The sequence below is a fragment of the Alosa alosa genome, chromosome 15 (assembly GCF_017589495.1).
Source record: "Alosa alosa isolate M-15738 ecotype Scorff River chromosome 15, AALO_Geno_1.1, whole genome shotgun sequence".
Taxonomy (NCBI): Eukaryota; Metazoa; Chordata; class Actinopteri; order Clupeiformes; family Clupeidae; genus Alosa; species Alosa alosa.
In genome coordinates this window covers 13380503-13396583 of record NC_063203.1, presented here as the reverse complement: position 1 = coordinate 13396583, position 16081 = coordinate 13380503, and the positions used below count along the sequence as shown (strand labels likewise).

The following is a 16081-nucleotide window of genomic DNA, read 5'->3' as shown; positions in this document are numbered from 1 at the left end:
GAACACTTTTGCTGTGCATGGCACATCTCCATGTGTTCACCTTATACCTGTCTGATAACATCAGCAACAGGAGTCAGCACTTTAAATATAATTGAGGCTGAACCAACAGACAGTGAAGGAGACATGCTATTGATGCCAAAGACACAGAGACTAAAATATGTAATACAAAGTTTATAACTTTGAAAGACTGGAGGCTTAAACTGTTTTGCTCTGTAATGTGAAATGAAAGACTGGAGGCTTAAACTGTTTTGCTCTGTAATGTGTCACATAACATATTCACCAAATCAATCAGGTCACAAGACCATTCCAAAATTCATCTGTGGTGTAGGATGGATAACACTACATGATCCAAATACAGCACAGTGTGATGAGGACATTTACAATAGAGGGTATTCATGAATGTGCTACAGACGCACGCTCGGATTTCCTGATGAGAAGTGAGTACCCTTTCGCATGACTGAAACAGACCACAGGGCCAGGATAGAAGGACTAAAAGAATGATAGACTGAAAGACAGAAGTACGGAAAGAAAGATGGACTGATAGCGGAAGAACTGAAAGAGAGATGGACTGAAAGATGAATATGGACTCAGTGTTTGACCCACATTATCTAACAACAACGGGTATTTCTTGCCATGCTATGATCACCTTACAGAAAGAGAAGAGGTCATTAGAGAGACTAAAGTATGAGGAAGAGGAAGATGGAAGGATGAAATCAAAGGTCTACCTTGAACTCCTTTGAAAGACATTAAAGGATGTACAAATTCACAAAGGACCAGAGGGAAGTGTGTGTGTATGTGTGTGTGTGTGTGTGTGTGTGTGTGTGTGTGTGTGTGTGTGCGTGTGCGTGTGTGTGTGTGTGTGTGTAGGATTGTGTTTACATCAGGAGGACCCAATTTTTGTCACCCTCCCTGGTTCCGTTTGGTAGAATCAGAGCTTTGCTCTTTCTCAGTGTGCCATAATGAGTTAAAAACAGCTAAGAAACTCGAGCCCACCAAACACAGCCCAACACACAAAAAGCAGAATGAAGCCTTGCTGTCTACACCCAATAAATGACCCTGTTTCCACACTGTCTGTGTGTGTGTGTGTGTGTGTGTGTGTGTGTGTGTGTGTGTGTGTGTGTGTGTGTGTGTGTGTTAGTGCATGTGTGTGCATGTCTGGTTAGTGCATGTGTGTGCCCTACTGGTTAGCGCTTCGGATCTGGTACCGGTTCGAACCCCGACCAATAGGCACAGCTGAAGTGCCCTTGAGCAAGGCACCTAACCCCTCACTGCTCCCCAAGCGCCGCTGTTGTTGCAGGCAGCTCACTGCGCCGGGATTAGTGTGTGCTTCACTTCACTGTGTGCTGAGTGTGTTTCACTAATTCACGGATTGGGATAAATGCAGAGACCAAATTTCCCTCACGGGATCAAAAGAGTATATATAGTTATACTATGTGCATGTGTGTGTAATGTGTATGTATGCATGTTTGTTTATTGCCTTTCCTCATTTTAAAAAATACTTTTAAGATGTATTATCTATGTTGTATTACCAATGTTCCTGTTATGAAGGAAGCTAGATTGGGAAATCTGAAGGCACTCAGCCTCAAGGTAATTCAGGTGAGTGGACTTCACTCTCATGTGATCACTGGCAACATCCATAAACATGGGAAAACCTTCAGAAAACAAATGTAAAAGCGGTTCTTATACAGATATGACATAGCACATGTGCTTAGTGCCTTCAATATAAATCACACACATAGGTCAGTGTGTCCCTTGACGCTGTCAACACTGAAGTTGCTCCATACCTCCAAGCCCTGTTCATAGTTTGCATTATGTCATGAGTTTCTGGAAACTAGTCCTGACTCCTGGTTTGCCTTTTTATAAAACCAAATTTTCCTTGGTCAAAAAATAAGTTTGAATAGTTTAATGTCATTTCATTTTATTGGAAATGCTTCAACAAATCATATCGTAAGAGAAAGAGGTTGCAAGGCCTTAAAATCAATGTGTCAAAAAAGACTAACCAATGTAGAGAGAGGTCGTGCAGAGGAAACACAGACTGCCGACTGCTTGAGCTGTGTATCCTACTGGAAACGACTAATTAACTTCAGCCCCTAAGAAGTTGCTATTAGGCCTAGCCTAGGCCTACTTATGACAACGCTTACAAATATGTAACAAATACATTTCCCCCCATAAATAACAGTCTTTCTTTAATAGTTGAATCTGATCAAATCTAATCTAATGTCCTCTATATCTTAAAAATTGAACCTAATATAATCTAATAGCCTCTATATTTTTTCTATGTGAAGAGCCGGGTGCCTCAGTTTCATCACGTTACCAAGGTGACCACCAGGTGGAGTAGTTTTTCAATACACTGGATAGCCATAGTATCTTGTCTTGACCGCATGGTGGAGCTGAATCTCTCCATCCATTACACGTATGGTTCCCCCAGGGCAAATGTAAGGATGGCGGTGGCGGTCGCAGCTGAGGCCGCAGCTAGATGCTTGGAGGAATCTTCGGATAGTGAACCGGAGCAAGAACACGGTTCACCTCAAAAACTGATCCGCAAAGTTTCCACGTCGGGGCAGATCAGAAGCAAGGTAATTCATTGTTTTCTTTTTATGGCGGAAAATGCTCAAGAACGAGCCATCGCTTTGCACATATGCGGCTGTTCGGAGCTAGCGAATTCACCAAGGCCATTTAACAGCCTCGAGTTTTCCTACACGACGGAACTCGCTGGCTCGGTCTTTCAGACGTGTTCTGGCTCGAGCCAAGAAGCGGATAGAGATATAACGGTATTACGGAGGGTGTGGATTAAGCCATTATGTATTACGGTGTTTGTCTGCTGTTGGCTATCTAATAACATGCGCAGCGGTACGTGTAAGCGCGCCACTGCGGACGATGTCCACTGTTAGGCTATACTTAAAGTGTGTTTGCATTAGCTAGTTATATTTTGTAAATTTGCATCAGTTTGCTATCATCATAGAACCTTGAAATGTCCTCGTGCATCTGCAGCCTATGAAAAAAGAACGTCCGAAAAAATAATAGCCTTCATACTCTGCAACAGCGGTTGAGAGCGCTTGAATCGAGTGTAAAGTTACACCGTCTTCGTCTTTTAATGGCTTACTAGTTAAGTTATTCCAGAATAATACAATGAAAAGGGGTTGTTCTTGCCTTTCCTTGTCCGTGTAGGTAAAGATTAAATTATACGACGCTGTGTTCTAGAAGTATTACTTTACTATTTGACCAGCGTTCTTTGAGTTTTTTTTTTTTAAGATCCTAAACTAACTCGAGGTAGAAGGTACTCTTTTGCATCAATGATTTATGCTGCGGTGGAATTGATGACAGGCTTTACCTCAACGTGTTCTTTATGATAGATCCTAATCTAAATGAAGGCATATGCATGTAGGGGTGGTAGGAAAATGTAATAAAATAATTCATATTTATCTTAATAGGGAAAGTATGGCTTGGGAATTCTTATTCTTGCTCTGCTTATTCTTTTTCTTGTTTTTTTCGTTTTGTTTGAACGGGAGCCAAGTGGAATCAAAACTGTCTGATCTCAATGAACCCCCTGTGTTAGACGAAAGGTCGTGTAGTTTTCAAGCCAATTCTGTATTTTCGTATAAAGGGCTCTAGGTGTGATGAAAGGGGTCACTCAAAAGGTTGCTGTAGCAACTGTCCTCTCTTTAGAAGCAGAAGGTCAAAGAGGGCCTATTTTTGACCCAGATCCCAACATATGTCCATCATTTGATGTCGCTCGCCGCATCCTGTTCTGATAGCTGGCGGGTGTTGGCCTACTTTACCAGACTAACTACAATGTAATTAACTGATCATTGAGCTACTCGATTGGAATTACATATTGGAGTGTGACTCAGATATGTGCCAGTATATCACGATGCAACCTCAGTTCTGGAATTAGAAACACTCAAACTGTTATTCAATTCAGTGTAAGTTCATTCCTGTCTGCTAGCCCACATTGCATGCTCACAAAATATCAGTGCTGCTTCATGGAAGAAACTGAAGAGGTTTTTGAGGAGGATTGTCCTTTTGAGGAGTTTTGCTTTTACAGTCCGAGTACATCACCAGCCAGTGTAGAGATGACTGTGCTAAAAAAGTGATTCAGATGAAGATTCAGCCTGTTCTGTCTTTGGCAGAGTGTTTTTTGCTGGATGCATATTACCAATTTTCAGTGGTTATACATCTTTGCAGTTCTGTACACTGTACAGGTCAGTTTGTGTGTAAAATGTTGTCTGTGGAGCTTAGATCTAAAGTTTTTTTTGCGATATCCATTTGTTGAAGTTCCAACCAACATGCTTATGAAATTAATGAAAATAGATGAAATAGAATGTCTGTTTTTTTGTGGAGAACCTCTTGAAAGGCCCCCAGGCCTCTTGTCCTCTTCAGTCACTCTCCCACTTGAAGGGATGTGGTGGGGTGAACTGCCGCTGTGTGTCTGTGAGCGCGGGGTGTATTAATCAATTGTAATATGTATGGTAATGACTGGTGTGAATTGCGGAATAGGTAATTAGCGAGCTCGTTGAGTTGCATTAGCATCTGATTGCATGGAGTGGCCAGTGTGGACATTAAGGCCTAGTCCACACGTACCAAACCGATCTTTTTTTCCTCCGTCTTCCCTGGAACCGTATCAAGAATATTTGCGTCCAAACGGATCCATCTCAACACGACTCAACACGTTACTTCATACCCCAGGCCTATAGGTGGCACTGTTTCTTTACAGAAATTGACCAAAACTTGCGCTTTACAAACAGACAGAATAGGCTACTTATTTAAATGGCTAGTGCAAGGAAACCAGAATTGTTTGTGTGGACTGATGGTGAACTGTCAATTGTAGTCAACTGTAAAACTAATAAACTTTATTTTACGGTTTGTGAAGGGTGCAGTCCCGTCCTTTATTTGGCTAACGCAGGTAGGCCTACTAATCACCTTTACTTTCTTTGGTTGTAGGATAGTCCGTGATTCACATTAGTTTTGGCTGTCACCGCAATTAGGCTACTAAACGCAAGGCTTACCCAAGTTCTAGGCTATTCTGTCGCCACATTTATAATATTGCTATAAAACCTTCGTAACAGTCAATAGCCTACTTTTGCCTGCATCAAATCGCACATTCGCATTCAGTGTGCTACCATCGGCTTAACGTGAGTTCTAAGCGTCTTTGTAGGCCTATGCTTATATCTGATTTCACTCGACTGTGAATGCATGTATGTTGTAAGACATGTAAAATAAATGAATGACACTGGCACTACGCACAAATTAATGTAGCCTAAACTTACACTGCACTCTCCTAATAACTTAAGTTCTCTCGCGTCACTGACAGTAGCTAGAATGCATAAAAAAACACCGGGAAAAACAGTGTTCAGGCCTTCCAAGTCATAAGATCGGCGCTGCGCAGCACCAGTTGTGATATTTATCTTATGGAGTGTAATCGTAGGTAATGTCATGTATGAAAACTAGTATTGTTAGGCAATACTATAAGTGCAAGTCCAGGGCAGCTGAGGTGTGGCGATGACATCATCGATACATAAGCAGGATGTGCCCGTTTCGCTGTCTAAAACTAATTCAAACGGGCTACGGTTTCAGATTTTTCAACTGTGGGACCAGGTTTCAGAAAAGTGCGGTTTCGGGCAGTGCGTTTACAGGATTCGTTTGGACGCTCGGCCAAGACGAAGCAAAACCTCTGCGTTTAACCTAAAAAACGTCTCCGTGTGGACAGGCCATAAGGGAAGATTTGCTAGTAAACCTGCATGCATTCTCTGGCTGCGGGACGCAGTTGCACTGGTACCAGCACACACACACACACACACACACACACACACACACACACACACACACACACACAAAAAAGCATGCATAGGTTACATCTGAATGCTTAGATGCTCAGCACAGCTTTCACCACTTCCTTTGTGATGCTCACAGCACTGACTCTTATTCAACCACACACACACGTGGACACACACACACATATTCTTATACGCATTCACACACACACACACATAGGTCAAGCTTCCTGTCTCAAGAGCGTCTTATGGGAACCCTGAGGGGAGGGCTTCAATAAGAAAGCGAGTGAGAGAAACCGAGAGTTGACTAAAATAGACCGAAGCGGTGTGTGTGTGTGTGACAGGGAGCCTGTGTGCTGTGTGTATATGTCTGAGTGCGGGGACAGATATTAACCGAAGGCCGCCGTTGAAAGTGTGTTTGACCGCCTCCGGCCAGTGTGTCGCCAGGAAACCCGAAGCTGTGCTTAACCGCGCCGGCACCGGCGGGAGACAGTGAGGAGAAGAGGAAGATAAGGAGTGGAAGTGTGTGTGTGTGTGTGTGTGTGTGTGTGTGTGTGGTGTGTGTGTGCCCTCCTGTCCTGCGCATGGAAGCCCTCAGTAAGCAGGTGTGTCACACTGTATGTACTCCTCCACTGTTGATTTTCCTTCTTGTCTTTCCTTTCGGGCCGTCTGGGCTCATATGGTCCTGCGGCTGTGTTTATCAGGACGGGTTAATTTTAGCTCCTTTCATCTATTTCCTGTCTACTTGTGTGTGTGTGTGGTGTGTGTGTGTGTGATGTGATGTCATGGAATGTTAATTTTAAGCAACTGTGGTCAGACCGGTCCCTTTTATAGTGTTGTGTGTATAGTGTGTGAGAGAGAGAGACCTCCGTCTAACAAGGCTGTGTTAAGGCTGTGGCGGCTGAGGCAGTAGCTGTGTGTGTTGTGGTGAAGGGGGCGAGATGGAGAGCGAACCCAGATGGCTCTCAATGGCCACTTCACCTCTCCTCCTTCATCTCTCTCCCCACATCCTCTTCACTTCTCTTCCCTCCACCTTTCTCCTCGTCTTCTCTTTTTCTCTTCTCTCTCTCTCTCTCTCTCTCTCTCTCTCTCTCTCTTTTCCTGTCCTTTCCTTCTTCTTTCCCTCCTTTCCTCTCTTCCTCCTTTCCTCATCTCAGCCGCCTTTCACCTCCCCCGTTCCAGCTGGTCTCGACTATTTTTGGCTTCCCGCTGATGGATGGGGTAGGTCCCTGGTGAGTTGGGAGCGCGCTCAGTGTGGCTCGGCTGCTGGATCTGTGAGGCTCTGCAGCCCCCTGCTGGTGGTTGGGGGAACACGCGCCGCTGCTGGGGTGGTCTCTCACCAGGGGAAAATGACAGGCCAAGAAACTTGTTTCTCATAATTGTCGGGCCAAGCGATCGTTTCAAGATTGCACAGTTGCCGTGGTCACTGTGTGTTCAGTGTAAGCCCAGGGTGTATTTTGGTCGTTTATTGTAGCATGTGTGTATTGTGTGTGTGTGTGTGTGTTTTGAGTCCAGTGTAGTGTTTTGTATGCATATATGTTAAAGCCTAATGATGGTGGGTTGAGAGCAGTAGGCTAGGTTTTTGTAATGGTGTGTGCTAGGGTTCAATATTTGCTGACAGATATTATCACTGTCTAAGTAAGTAGCGCTATGTCTAGGCTTGGGTGTTGAATATCGAGTATTGGTTGGAATCGGGACTATCTTTGCGATTTTCCCGGAATCGTTCAAAAGTTTAAATTTCGATTCCTAGTTTCGATTCCCAGTCCGCCGACCGGAAGAAGAAACGGCTGAACACCAACGAAGAAGCGCATAGTTCATAGAATCAGAGCCCGTCTACGGAGAGCCTCGCCACTCCGTATTAAGTCCCATTGTACCGAATTTTGGATGCAGTTCCACCAGAGTTCCACTGGGGGCGATCGCTATGAGTGCAGAATGAATGGGAGTCAATGGAGCTAGACGGCTAAAATTGTCTCTTTCACCTGATTGTCGTTCAGATCTGATTGTAGTTTGTATAACTTCAACATGGGTTATAGGTCAAAAGTTGAATGAACGAGTACTTATGTCCTTTTGATTTCATACAGGTTGGGTCGTTGTTGCACATAACACGCTAGCATTGTGCTAATGAATGACATCATTGACACATTTGAAAGGCTTTTAAGAACAATTAAGTGACTTTAAAAAATATAATACTCAACCAAGTGTATTTTCTTTGCCTCCCCTTTCGAATACAATACTCAAATTACTTGAAAAAAAATTATATCCCGAGAAAAGTGGATTTTGAGGGGTACAGCTCCATAGACCTCCATGCATTCTTCACTTGTGGACGAGCGCCCTCATGTGGAACCACAGAAGGAACGGCAACCAGTTCAGAAACCGGAAGTTTTCCGAGAGTGGCAGTTCTCCCCTTATTAGACATTCTCTGATAGAATTAAAATTCATGGAGAATGTCAGACTATTTCATACAGAAAGCAGGGTTCCCGCTGATCCTTAAAACGTCTTAAATTAGGGGTTTGCACGGCGTGTCATCAGATTTGGACGTTGCCATATTGGAGATACTCGCCTCATTAGAAAGCATTAGGCACTGAAGTAAAATCCCTAACCGTCCAAGTAAAATGGTTAGTTATTGCCGTGTTTTAGGTTGTACCAATAGGTCAGACTGAGAAAAACATCTGGTGTAGGTATCGACTTCCAAAAGTTATTAAAAAACCAGGGAGAAAGGAGAATAATGCCAGAAGTTATCAGAGGAAGGGGGGCGCTTGTGGTTGAACTTGGTACTTCGTCTCCCTGTAATTTCTCGAAACATCGCACATTTTCTTGTGGTCCAAGTCCTGCCCTATATGCCTTTGCATCTTAGACACATTTTGATGAGCTTTTCTGTTGTTTAGACACGGCTACAATCACGTAAGATATCCAAAGTGCATAATACTCCATTGTACTTCATTCACCGAGTATCGCCAATATGGCCGCGCATGCTGGGTTACCATGGTTACCGGCCAGAACGTGACGTCCGTGCAAACCCCTAATACAACTGAATTTTCTAAAGAGAGGTATTAAATGTGCATATGGGACCGCCAGCGAGTGCAAGAGAGCGGGTGATGTCTCCATCCAGTTTCGTGTATTTAAAACGCAATTGTATAAGTGACTAGGCTAATAGGCTATGGGAGGAAGTGTAGTGGTTGCAGAGTGAAGATGTTTTTCACGGGTTTGGTTAAAGGTGTGAAAACGGTAATAATACAGTAGGCCTATGTACAAAATAATATGCCTGACATTTTCGTGGTGTAGCTGAGGCCTGAGAGATAGACAGGTAGCCTACGTGGAATGAGGGAGCCTATGGTAGAATGAGCGGGAGAAAGAGTTAGAAAGCCAGTTAGCGATAGGTTGGCCATGTTCGAATTTAGGCCGGACATATGGATTTTAAAAGCCCTGTCCGGCGTCCGGTGCAGCCTGAAACCAGACGCTCATTTGTTCTCCTTTTTGGAGTTGCGCTTGGCATCTAAAGTCTTTGCTCGGACGCAGCATCGTTTCACAAACTATGGACGCGAAGACTGCTGGTCAAATTATGTGCAGTGCTTCGCAATCAGGAGGAAATACTGTATATGTTAAGTTGATCTGTTTGCATCTTTCCAGCGTGTGTTGCTGGCCTAGCCTAGGGAAGAAAATATCTGTCTAAGTTATAATAGCCTACCTGTAATATCTGCCAGCAGCTTGCTTGCCAGCGTTTCCCAGTAGGCTAGGCCTACTTCGCAAAAGTTGTGAAATATAACTGCATATTTTTTGAATGTCGGCGACTGCTACATAAAAAATAAAAATACGTGCGTTCATAATACGTGCGTGCTTGAGATGAAACCAGCAGTTTTCAGCAGGATCATGCGAGGAGGACCTGTCTCTTAATTAATTTAAAACAAGTCTTGTTGGTGGTTTGGTTTTACAATGTTTCAGTCAAACTTTGGTTGGTTTAGATACAACTGGTATGCAAAATGTAAAGTAGTGGATTAACTTTAATTTGCTGTGCTGCATATTGGACAATAGATGCACATAGTAAATTATATAAAGTAGGCTTATTAAAATATGTAAATAGCTTAGTCTAACTTTGAAAAAAATATTGAAGGGAATCCAGTCCAGTGCACATGTCTTTGGCAAGTAGCCCTAGGCTACTACAGACACAGGTGAAGAACAGTCAGCCTCAGCAAAACCAAATATGTACAGCCAGCTTCAAAAGCAAGCAGCCCAGACCCTAAAATTGGGCATTTATAGCTGTGAAGGTAATTCACACACAATTATTTTTCTTTCTCCAAAATATATTTGGTAACTTCTGTAGACATCCAAAATGGGGTGGGGGTTAAAATTAGTAGGGAAAAAAAACTATTTCATAAACAGTCATATATATCTTTTTGTTGTGGTATAGTCTTAATTTTCATTTAGATGTCTTGAAAAGGTCTTAAAAAGTCTTTAAATTTGCACTTGGAAAATGTGCAGATACCCTGAGAAAGACAGTTGGTTAGCTAGCTCATTTAAAATATCATAAACTTTTTTTTGACCCTGCCTTTAAAAAAAAAAATCGAATCGAGAATTAAGGAACCGGAATCGAAATAAGAAATCGGAATTGGAATCAGAATCGTTCAAATTGAAACGATACCCAACCCTAGTTATGTCATATTTGAGGTGTGTTTGTGTGTGTGTTTGTATGACCTCTGATGGGTATTGATCAGGGGGAAGAGAAGGCTCTGTCTCATTCTTGTGGTATTGACTGGAACTCCCCACCTGTGAGCTTCAATCAGGGTGATGGAACCAGGAGCCGAGCCTAAGCGTCAATACACACATGCCAGTGTGTGTGTGTGTGTGTGTGTGTGTGTGTGTATGTGTGTGTGTGTGTGTGTGTGTGTGAATTACACAGAGAATAACCGTGTGTGTGTGAGAGAGACATTGAATGTCTGTGTGTGTGTGTATGTGTGTGTGTGTGTCCTCTCAGCCATGCCAGCACACACAGCATTCTGGCAGCGGCGTAGCCCCCTCGCACTGCCAGCATCAGTAGAGCAGCGTAACGGCAGACAGGCAGCGGAGCGCGCTCAGTGGGCTCGGGTCCCAGCGCTCAGCGTGAGGCAGGGGTGATGATCTCGGCCCCCGCCGAGGTGTTCGGGGAGAGAGAGAGATAAAGAGAGAGCGAGCAGCCAGGGAGATGTTCAGATACGCAGTGTACCTCTCCTGGCCTCCTGAGACTCGTCTTAGCAGACATGTTCCCTGGCTGGAAAGTTTCGGTACAGTTTGTGCGTAAAGTCTTGGGGGGTGTGGGTTGGGGGCTGGCGTGTTGCGTAAAAAGTGGTGATGCTTTTGATTAGCCTGATGAGTATGCAGACGGCGTAAAGCTTTATGACTTGGAGCTGGAGTGTGTGTGAATAGTTTTGGGGTCTGAATCGTTGCACACTGCTGTCAACTGGTGGTAAATAAAGTGGTGAACCCTGCCAATAAAGACTCTCTTTCGCTCTTTCTCTCTCTCTCTTTCTCTCTCTCTATCTCTCTCTCTTTCCACCAGACCATTTTAAAAGAGGGAAAGTTGATGAAACAGACAAATTCCTTTCAGCGCTGGAAAAGACGCTACTTCAAGCTGCGTGGAAGAACCCTCTACTATGCCCAGACAGCTAAGGTATATTGTGTGTGTGTATGTGTATGTGAGAGAGTGGGATTTATATTGTCATATAAGAACCCCTTTTCATAGGCCATAATGTTCAACACACACACATATATGTATATTTATATATATGTATATATAAATATATATGTGTGTGCATATAGTTTAAAGATTTAAAACAGGAACCCATCATAAATAAACCCTTAAACCCATAATGTTATATATATATATATATATATATATATATATATACATATATATACTGTACTATATAACAAAGGTTTATGATGGGTTCCTTTCAGTTCAGTTCCTATATGTATACAGGCTTAGGTGTTGAGTATGAGTTTATCCTTGTACTCATAAACAAATGCCTTTTGACATTTATAATGTTTTATTTTAAATTTCCGGGGTTCTCTATTTTCTTTTTTTTTTCAATCTCTGGGGTTTTGGTCTGTACCCTCTGCATGACATCATCTGCGTTGACCTGACCTTGTCCTATGTTCTGTTCAGTCCATCATTTTTGATGAAGTGGACCTGACAGACGCAAGTGTGGCAGAGTCCAGCACGAAGAACGTCAACAACAGCTTCACCGTGAGTCAGACACTTGTGTAATTTCTCTCATTCTCTCTTTCTCTCTCTATTTTTTTTTACCACTTCCTGGAATTAGTTTTTTTTTTTTTAGGTCAGCTAGAAAAATGAAATGTTGATATGTATTGTGTTTCAATAAACCCGACTGCTCTGAACTCATTCTATTGAGCTGAAGGTCAAGTAAGTAAAAACTTTGCAGTAAAAAAAACACGAGGCCACTGCTAGTTTTGTGCAGTAAAAAAACCACGAGGCCACTGCTAGTTTTGTCTCTGAAAACCGCAAGAAGTCTTGAAATAGTTTGGGATTTAGTTTTGCCTTTGAAGTGTATTTATAGCGTCCCTTTGGTCAAATTTAGCTGTAATGGCTGGGTGTGGCTCTGTTTGCTTGCGAATATCCGGTTGTGTGTGAGTGGCTGTGTGTGTGTGTGTGTAAACATATGTTTAGGAGTGTTTAGCTGGTTGCATGTGTGTGGGTGTAGACTATTGGATTATATAGCATTTCTAAATATGTCTTGTTGTTGTCTACTGTGAGAAAAAATGTGTGTCCTTTTGGATGTTTTGGGCTCTTTGGAATTGAGGACTCAAATGAAAAGAAATAAAATGTAATTTTACGGCCATTTTACAAGTGGGTAATAAAACTATGTGCCTTATATGTTACTTGAAAACTTCTACCTTTGTACTTGACTTTGATCTGTGATCTGTGTGTGTGTGTGTGTGTGTGTGTGTGTGTGTGTGTGTACTCCATATTGTGTGGGCACCTGGCTGCTCAGGGAATTTGTCATCTGGTCTTATCAGCTGTTTGTGTGTGAAAAGAATGTTTTCCTGTGTGTTCTCTGTGTGTGTGTGTGTGTGTGTGTGTGCGTGTGCGTGTGCGTGTGCGTGTGCGTGCTTGTGTGTGTGTGTATCTTCTAAGGTTTGTCTGTATGGGTTTGCTTCCGGGAGGTGGAGTTTGGGTTTGGGGGGTGGGGTGTTGTGGGGTGGGGGTCTCAGGTCCCCCTCCCCCGCTGCACAGGCCAGCTGAAAGGCGACCCCCATCACTACCGCCTCACTCCATTTGGCTTCCCCCTCCCCCGTGGCTGGTTGGCGTGACGACAGGAAGTTTATCTGAGTCAGCCAGTGACGGAGTGAGGAGGAGCCTATTCCAAGGTCCGTAGTGCTCGGACGACTGGAAGGAGGAGGGAAAGAAAAGAGGGAGAGTGTAAACGAGAGAGAGAGAAAGAGAGAATGAGAGAGAGTCAGACTCTGGGAGCCAGTGTTTATCTCCAGAGAAGTGCTAGCGGTACTTTGCGTCAGTGGAAGCAGAGCTTTCCTGACCGGGGAAAAAGAGCCAGGCGAGAGATTCCCTGAATCCCAGCGCCGGCTGGCCTGGAGCTAGAGTCAGCATTCCCAAGAGTCTTCCCACGGAGCACCAGCAGGAACTGGCCGTCCGGCTTCCCAAAGGAAAACTCCCTGACAGGGATCACCACCACTGCCAGCCGGCAGGAACGACAGCAGCCGACGCCGGACAACCAGAAAGAGAGGGGCAGCGTGCCCTGTTACTGGATAACCCCACACGCTCTCTGCAAACAACGGAAAGACACGCACATACACATATAGAGAGACTAGAGAAGAGGACCAGGGAGTGAGAAGACAACAGAGAGAAAGAGAGAGAGAGAGAGACAGAAGACCGCTATCCGGAGAGCCGGAGTCGGAGTGGTGAAGCAGCATTCCCTGGAAGTAAGACTGAAAAATGTGTGGAATGACAGCGGTTGGGTGGGGGAGCACAGAGAGCGGAGTGTTACTCTCTAATGGTCCTTTAAACAGGGCTGCTCATTATGTGTGGGTCTTTGAGTGCGTGTCTGTGTCTCTCTATGAGTGTGTACGTGTGTGTGTGTCTTTCTATGTGTGTGTGTGCGTGTCTGTGTCTCTTTATGTGTGTGTGTGCATGTGTTTGTGTGTGTGTGTGTGTGTGTGTGTGTCTTTCTATGTGTGTGTGTTTGTGTGTATGTTCTGTAGGCTTATGTGTGTTAATGTTGCACATATCCATAAATGTGGCGATTGTGTTTCTGAGAAGGATGTGGGAACAATAATACAGTGTCTGTACTTCTGTGTCTATGGGCCTTTTCACACAGAGATCACGCTAAATTTGCGGGAAGAGGGGACGTCTTTTTGCCGTCTTTTTGTGTCTGAAAGTGAGGTGAATATTTGCCGGCCTGCTGATCTGTTCACATGATGCGGAATTTTGGGGAGGCAGGATCAGCTATAGTAAATTAAATTGTGACGTGCAATAGGGGGCGTGTAGAGTGATAGTCGTAGGCCTTATGTGCGTAGGCTTTTAGATACAGCAGGTGTGTGATTTCAAAAACCATGGCGGGAGAACCGACTGCACTTTGGTTAGCTTGCATTTGCTTTGCTGTTGCTGTTAGAATGTTAAATTCTTGCGATAGATGTCTTGAGACAATAAAACGTAATTTGGAAGGGAAATTGAAGAGAAGAGTTGCCCCTTGCCTTGGCCGTACAATGTACTGTGCGTACAATTTATTCATGAAATCGTTCAATATTACAACAATAAAAATAGCTTGTGTACTGTCTTAATTGAAACATGCTTCGCGCACAAATGATAGCCTAGGGCAAAGAGAATGGACATCTCAACATAAGGATGCATTAGAAGATGAAGATTAGTGTAAACGTTGTCACACGACGTGATAAGCAGTTCTTTAAAAACGCAACGTTCCATTCAGTCATAAATCATTCAAGCGTAGGCCTAGTGCTCGTCATGGAAAGAAAACAGCAGCTTAATATTTTTCAGGTGTTTAACAGTAGGCCTAGGCGCACTGTTAGCAGTTATGCCGAAGGCAGTGAGATTATTAGGCATTGCATCCTGTCACTCAACATCGCAGTTCGGGTTGATAAGATTCAGTTAATGCGAGTATGGATCGTCTCAAAAGTTTGGGACAACCAAACAGCAGTGTAGGCAAAGCAAATCCTAATTGTTAGGTTACCATAGCTGTCTTTTCTCTAGGCCTGGGCCTATCGGAAATCGCGACATAAGCACATTGGTTTCTTTTTTCTTTTCTTTCTTGTTCTCGTGTTGGGTAGTGAAGCGATAATGCATTTAAAGCACAGGCTACATCATGTGAGCCAGAGCCGATATGGCCAGAACTGCTGCTCTGTAAAGGTATTTCTGTCCCACCCAAATTTGCTGAACTACTTGCGAAGTAGCCGATACATCACATGTATCACACGAAAGAGTTTTTTCTCAGCCTTTAAACGATGTTAGTGGTTAGTTGTTGTGGTAAACGGTTTGCGAGAAAAGTAACTTTAATTTAATCATATTTTTTTGCGCCCGTCTTACCTACCCATTCATCTTGGTGGAATACTTCGCGAACTTTCCCTCAACACATGACAAACCATATATCAGAATAAACAGCACCGAACATAAAGGTGTAAAGCATTCCCCTGCACAGTTAGCCATTCCAGAGTAATCCGGTTTTAAATTTGCAGCAATGTCTTTATGCATGTCTCCAACTTTGCGGTTCCTAATGTGTTTCAATTGTTCAATAAGTCTACATGATTTTATAACAGGCCAAATACAAAATAAATGTTACAAATATCGCCTAGATAAGCATTACAATCAGAGGATATACATATAGGGCAGACAGACGCTCATGAGTTCATGCTTTGTTTTATCGCTGGATTTTAAGATAGCTTATTATGGCAACTGATTGCATTCCAAGCTACAGTCAACTCTAGCAGGCATTGAATGACTGGAGACTTTGTGAATTTACAGATTGACATAATGTGCTGTCTCTGCGATTGCTGCTTTTGATCATTTAGATTTATTTGCAATCTCCTGTGGTGGGCTGGACAAAGCATTGAAATGCCCGCCCAGATTCCCTTTCCGCCTTGACCCATTCACACTGGTGGCGGAACCTTAAAAAACTTCGGCAAAATGTCTAGGGGGCTTGGTAGTAAATTTGGCGAGAAACTTTGTCCCGCCGTTCCGCCTCAGTCTATGTGAAAGGGACATTCGTTCCGCGATTCTGGTACATAAAATCGCGGCGATTTTGCCAGTGTGAAAGGGCCTTATGTGTGTTTTTGTTGTGTGTGTGTGTGTG

At 43.5% G+C, this 16081-nt stretch overlaps 1 protein-coding gene across 1 annotated transcript in view; it reads left to right on the top strand.

Annotated features, from left to right (window-relative positions):
* The first annotated feature begins 2417 nt into the window (after nucleotides 1-2417).
* LOC125308653 (diacylglycerol kinase delta-like) overlaps nucleotides 2418-16081 on the top strand; it is a 34988-nt gene continuing 21324 nt past the window's right edge. The window contains 3 exon segments of the mRNA XM_048265216.1: nucleotides 2418-2576; nucleotides 11302-11412; nucleotides 11908-11988. Of these exon segments, the coding sequence (XP_048121173.1) occupies nucleotides 2442-2576; nucleotides 11302-11412; nucleotides 11908-11988 (327 nt within the window). The 5' untranslated portion in view covers nucleotides 2418-2441.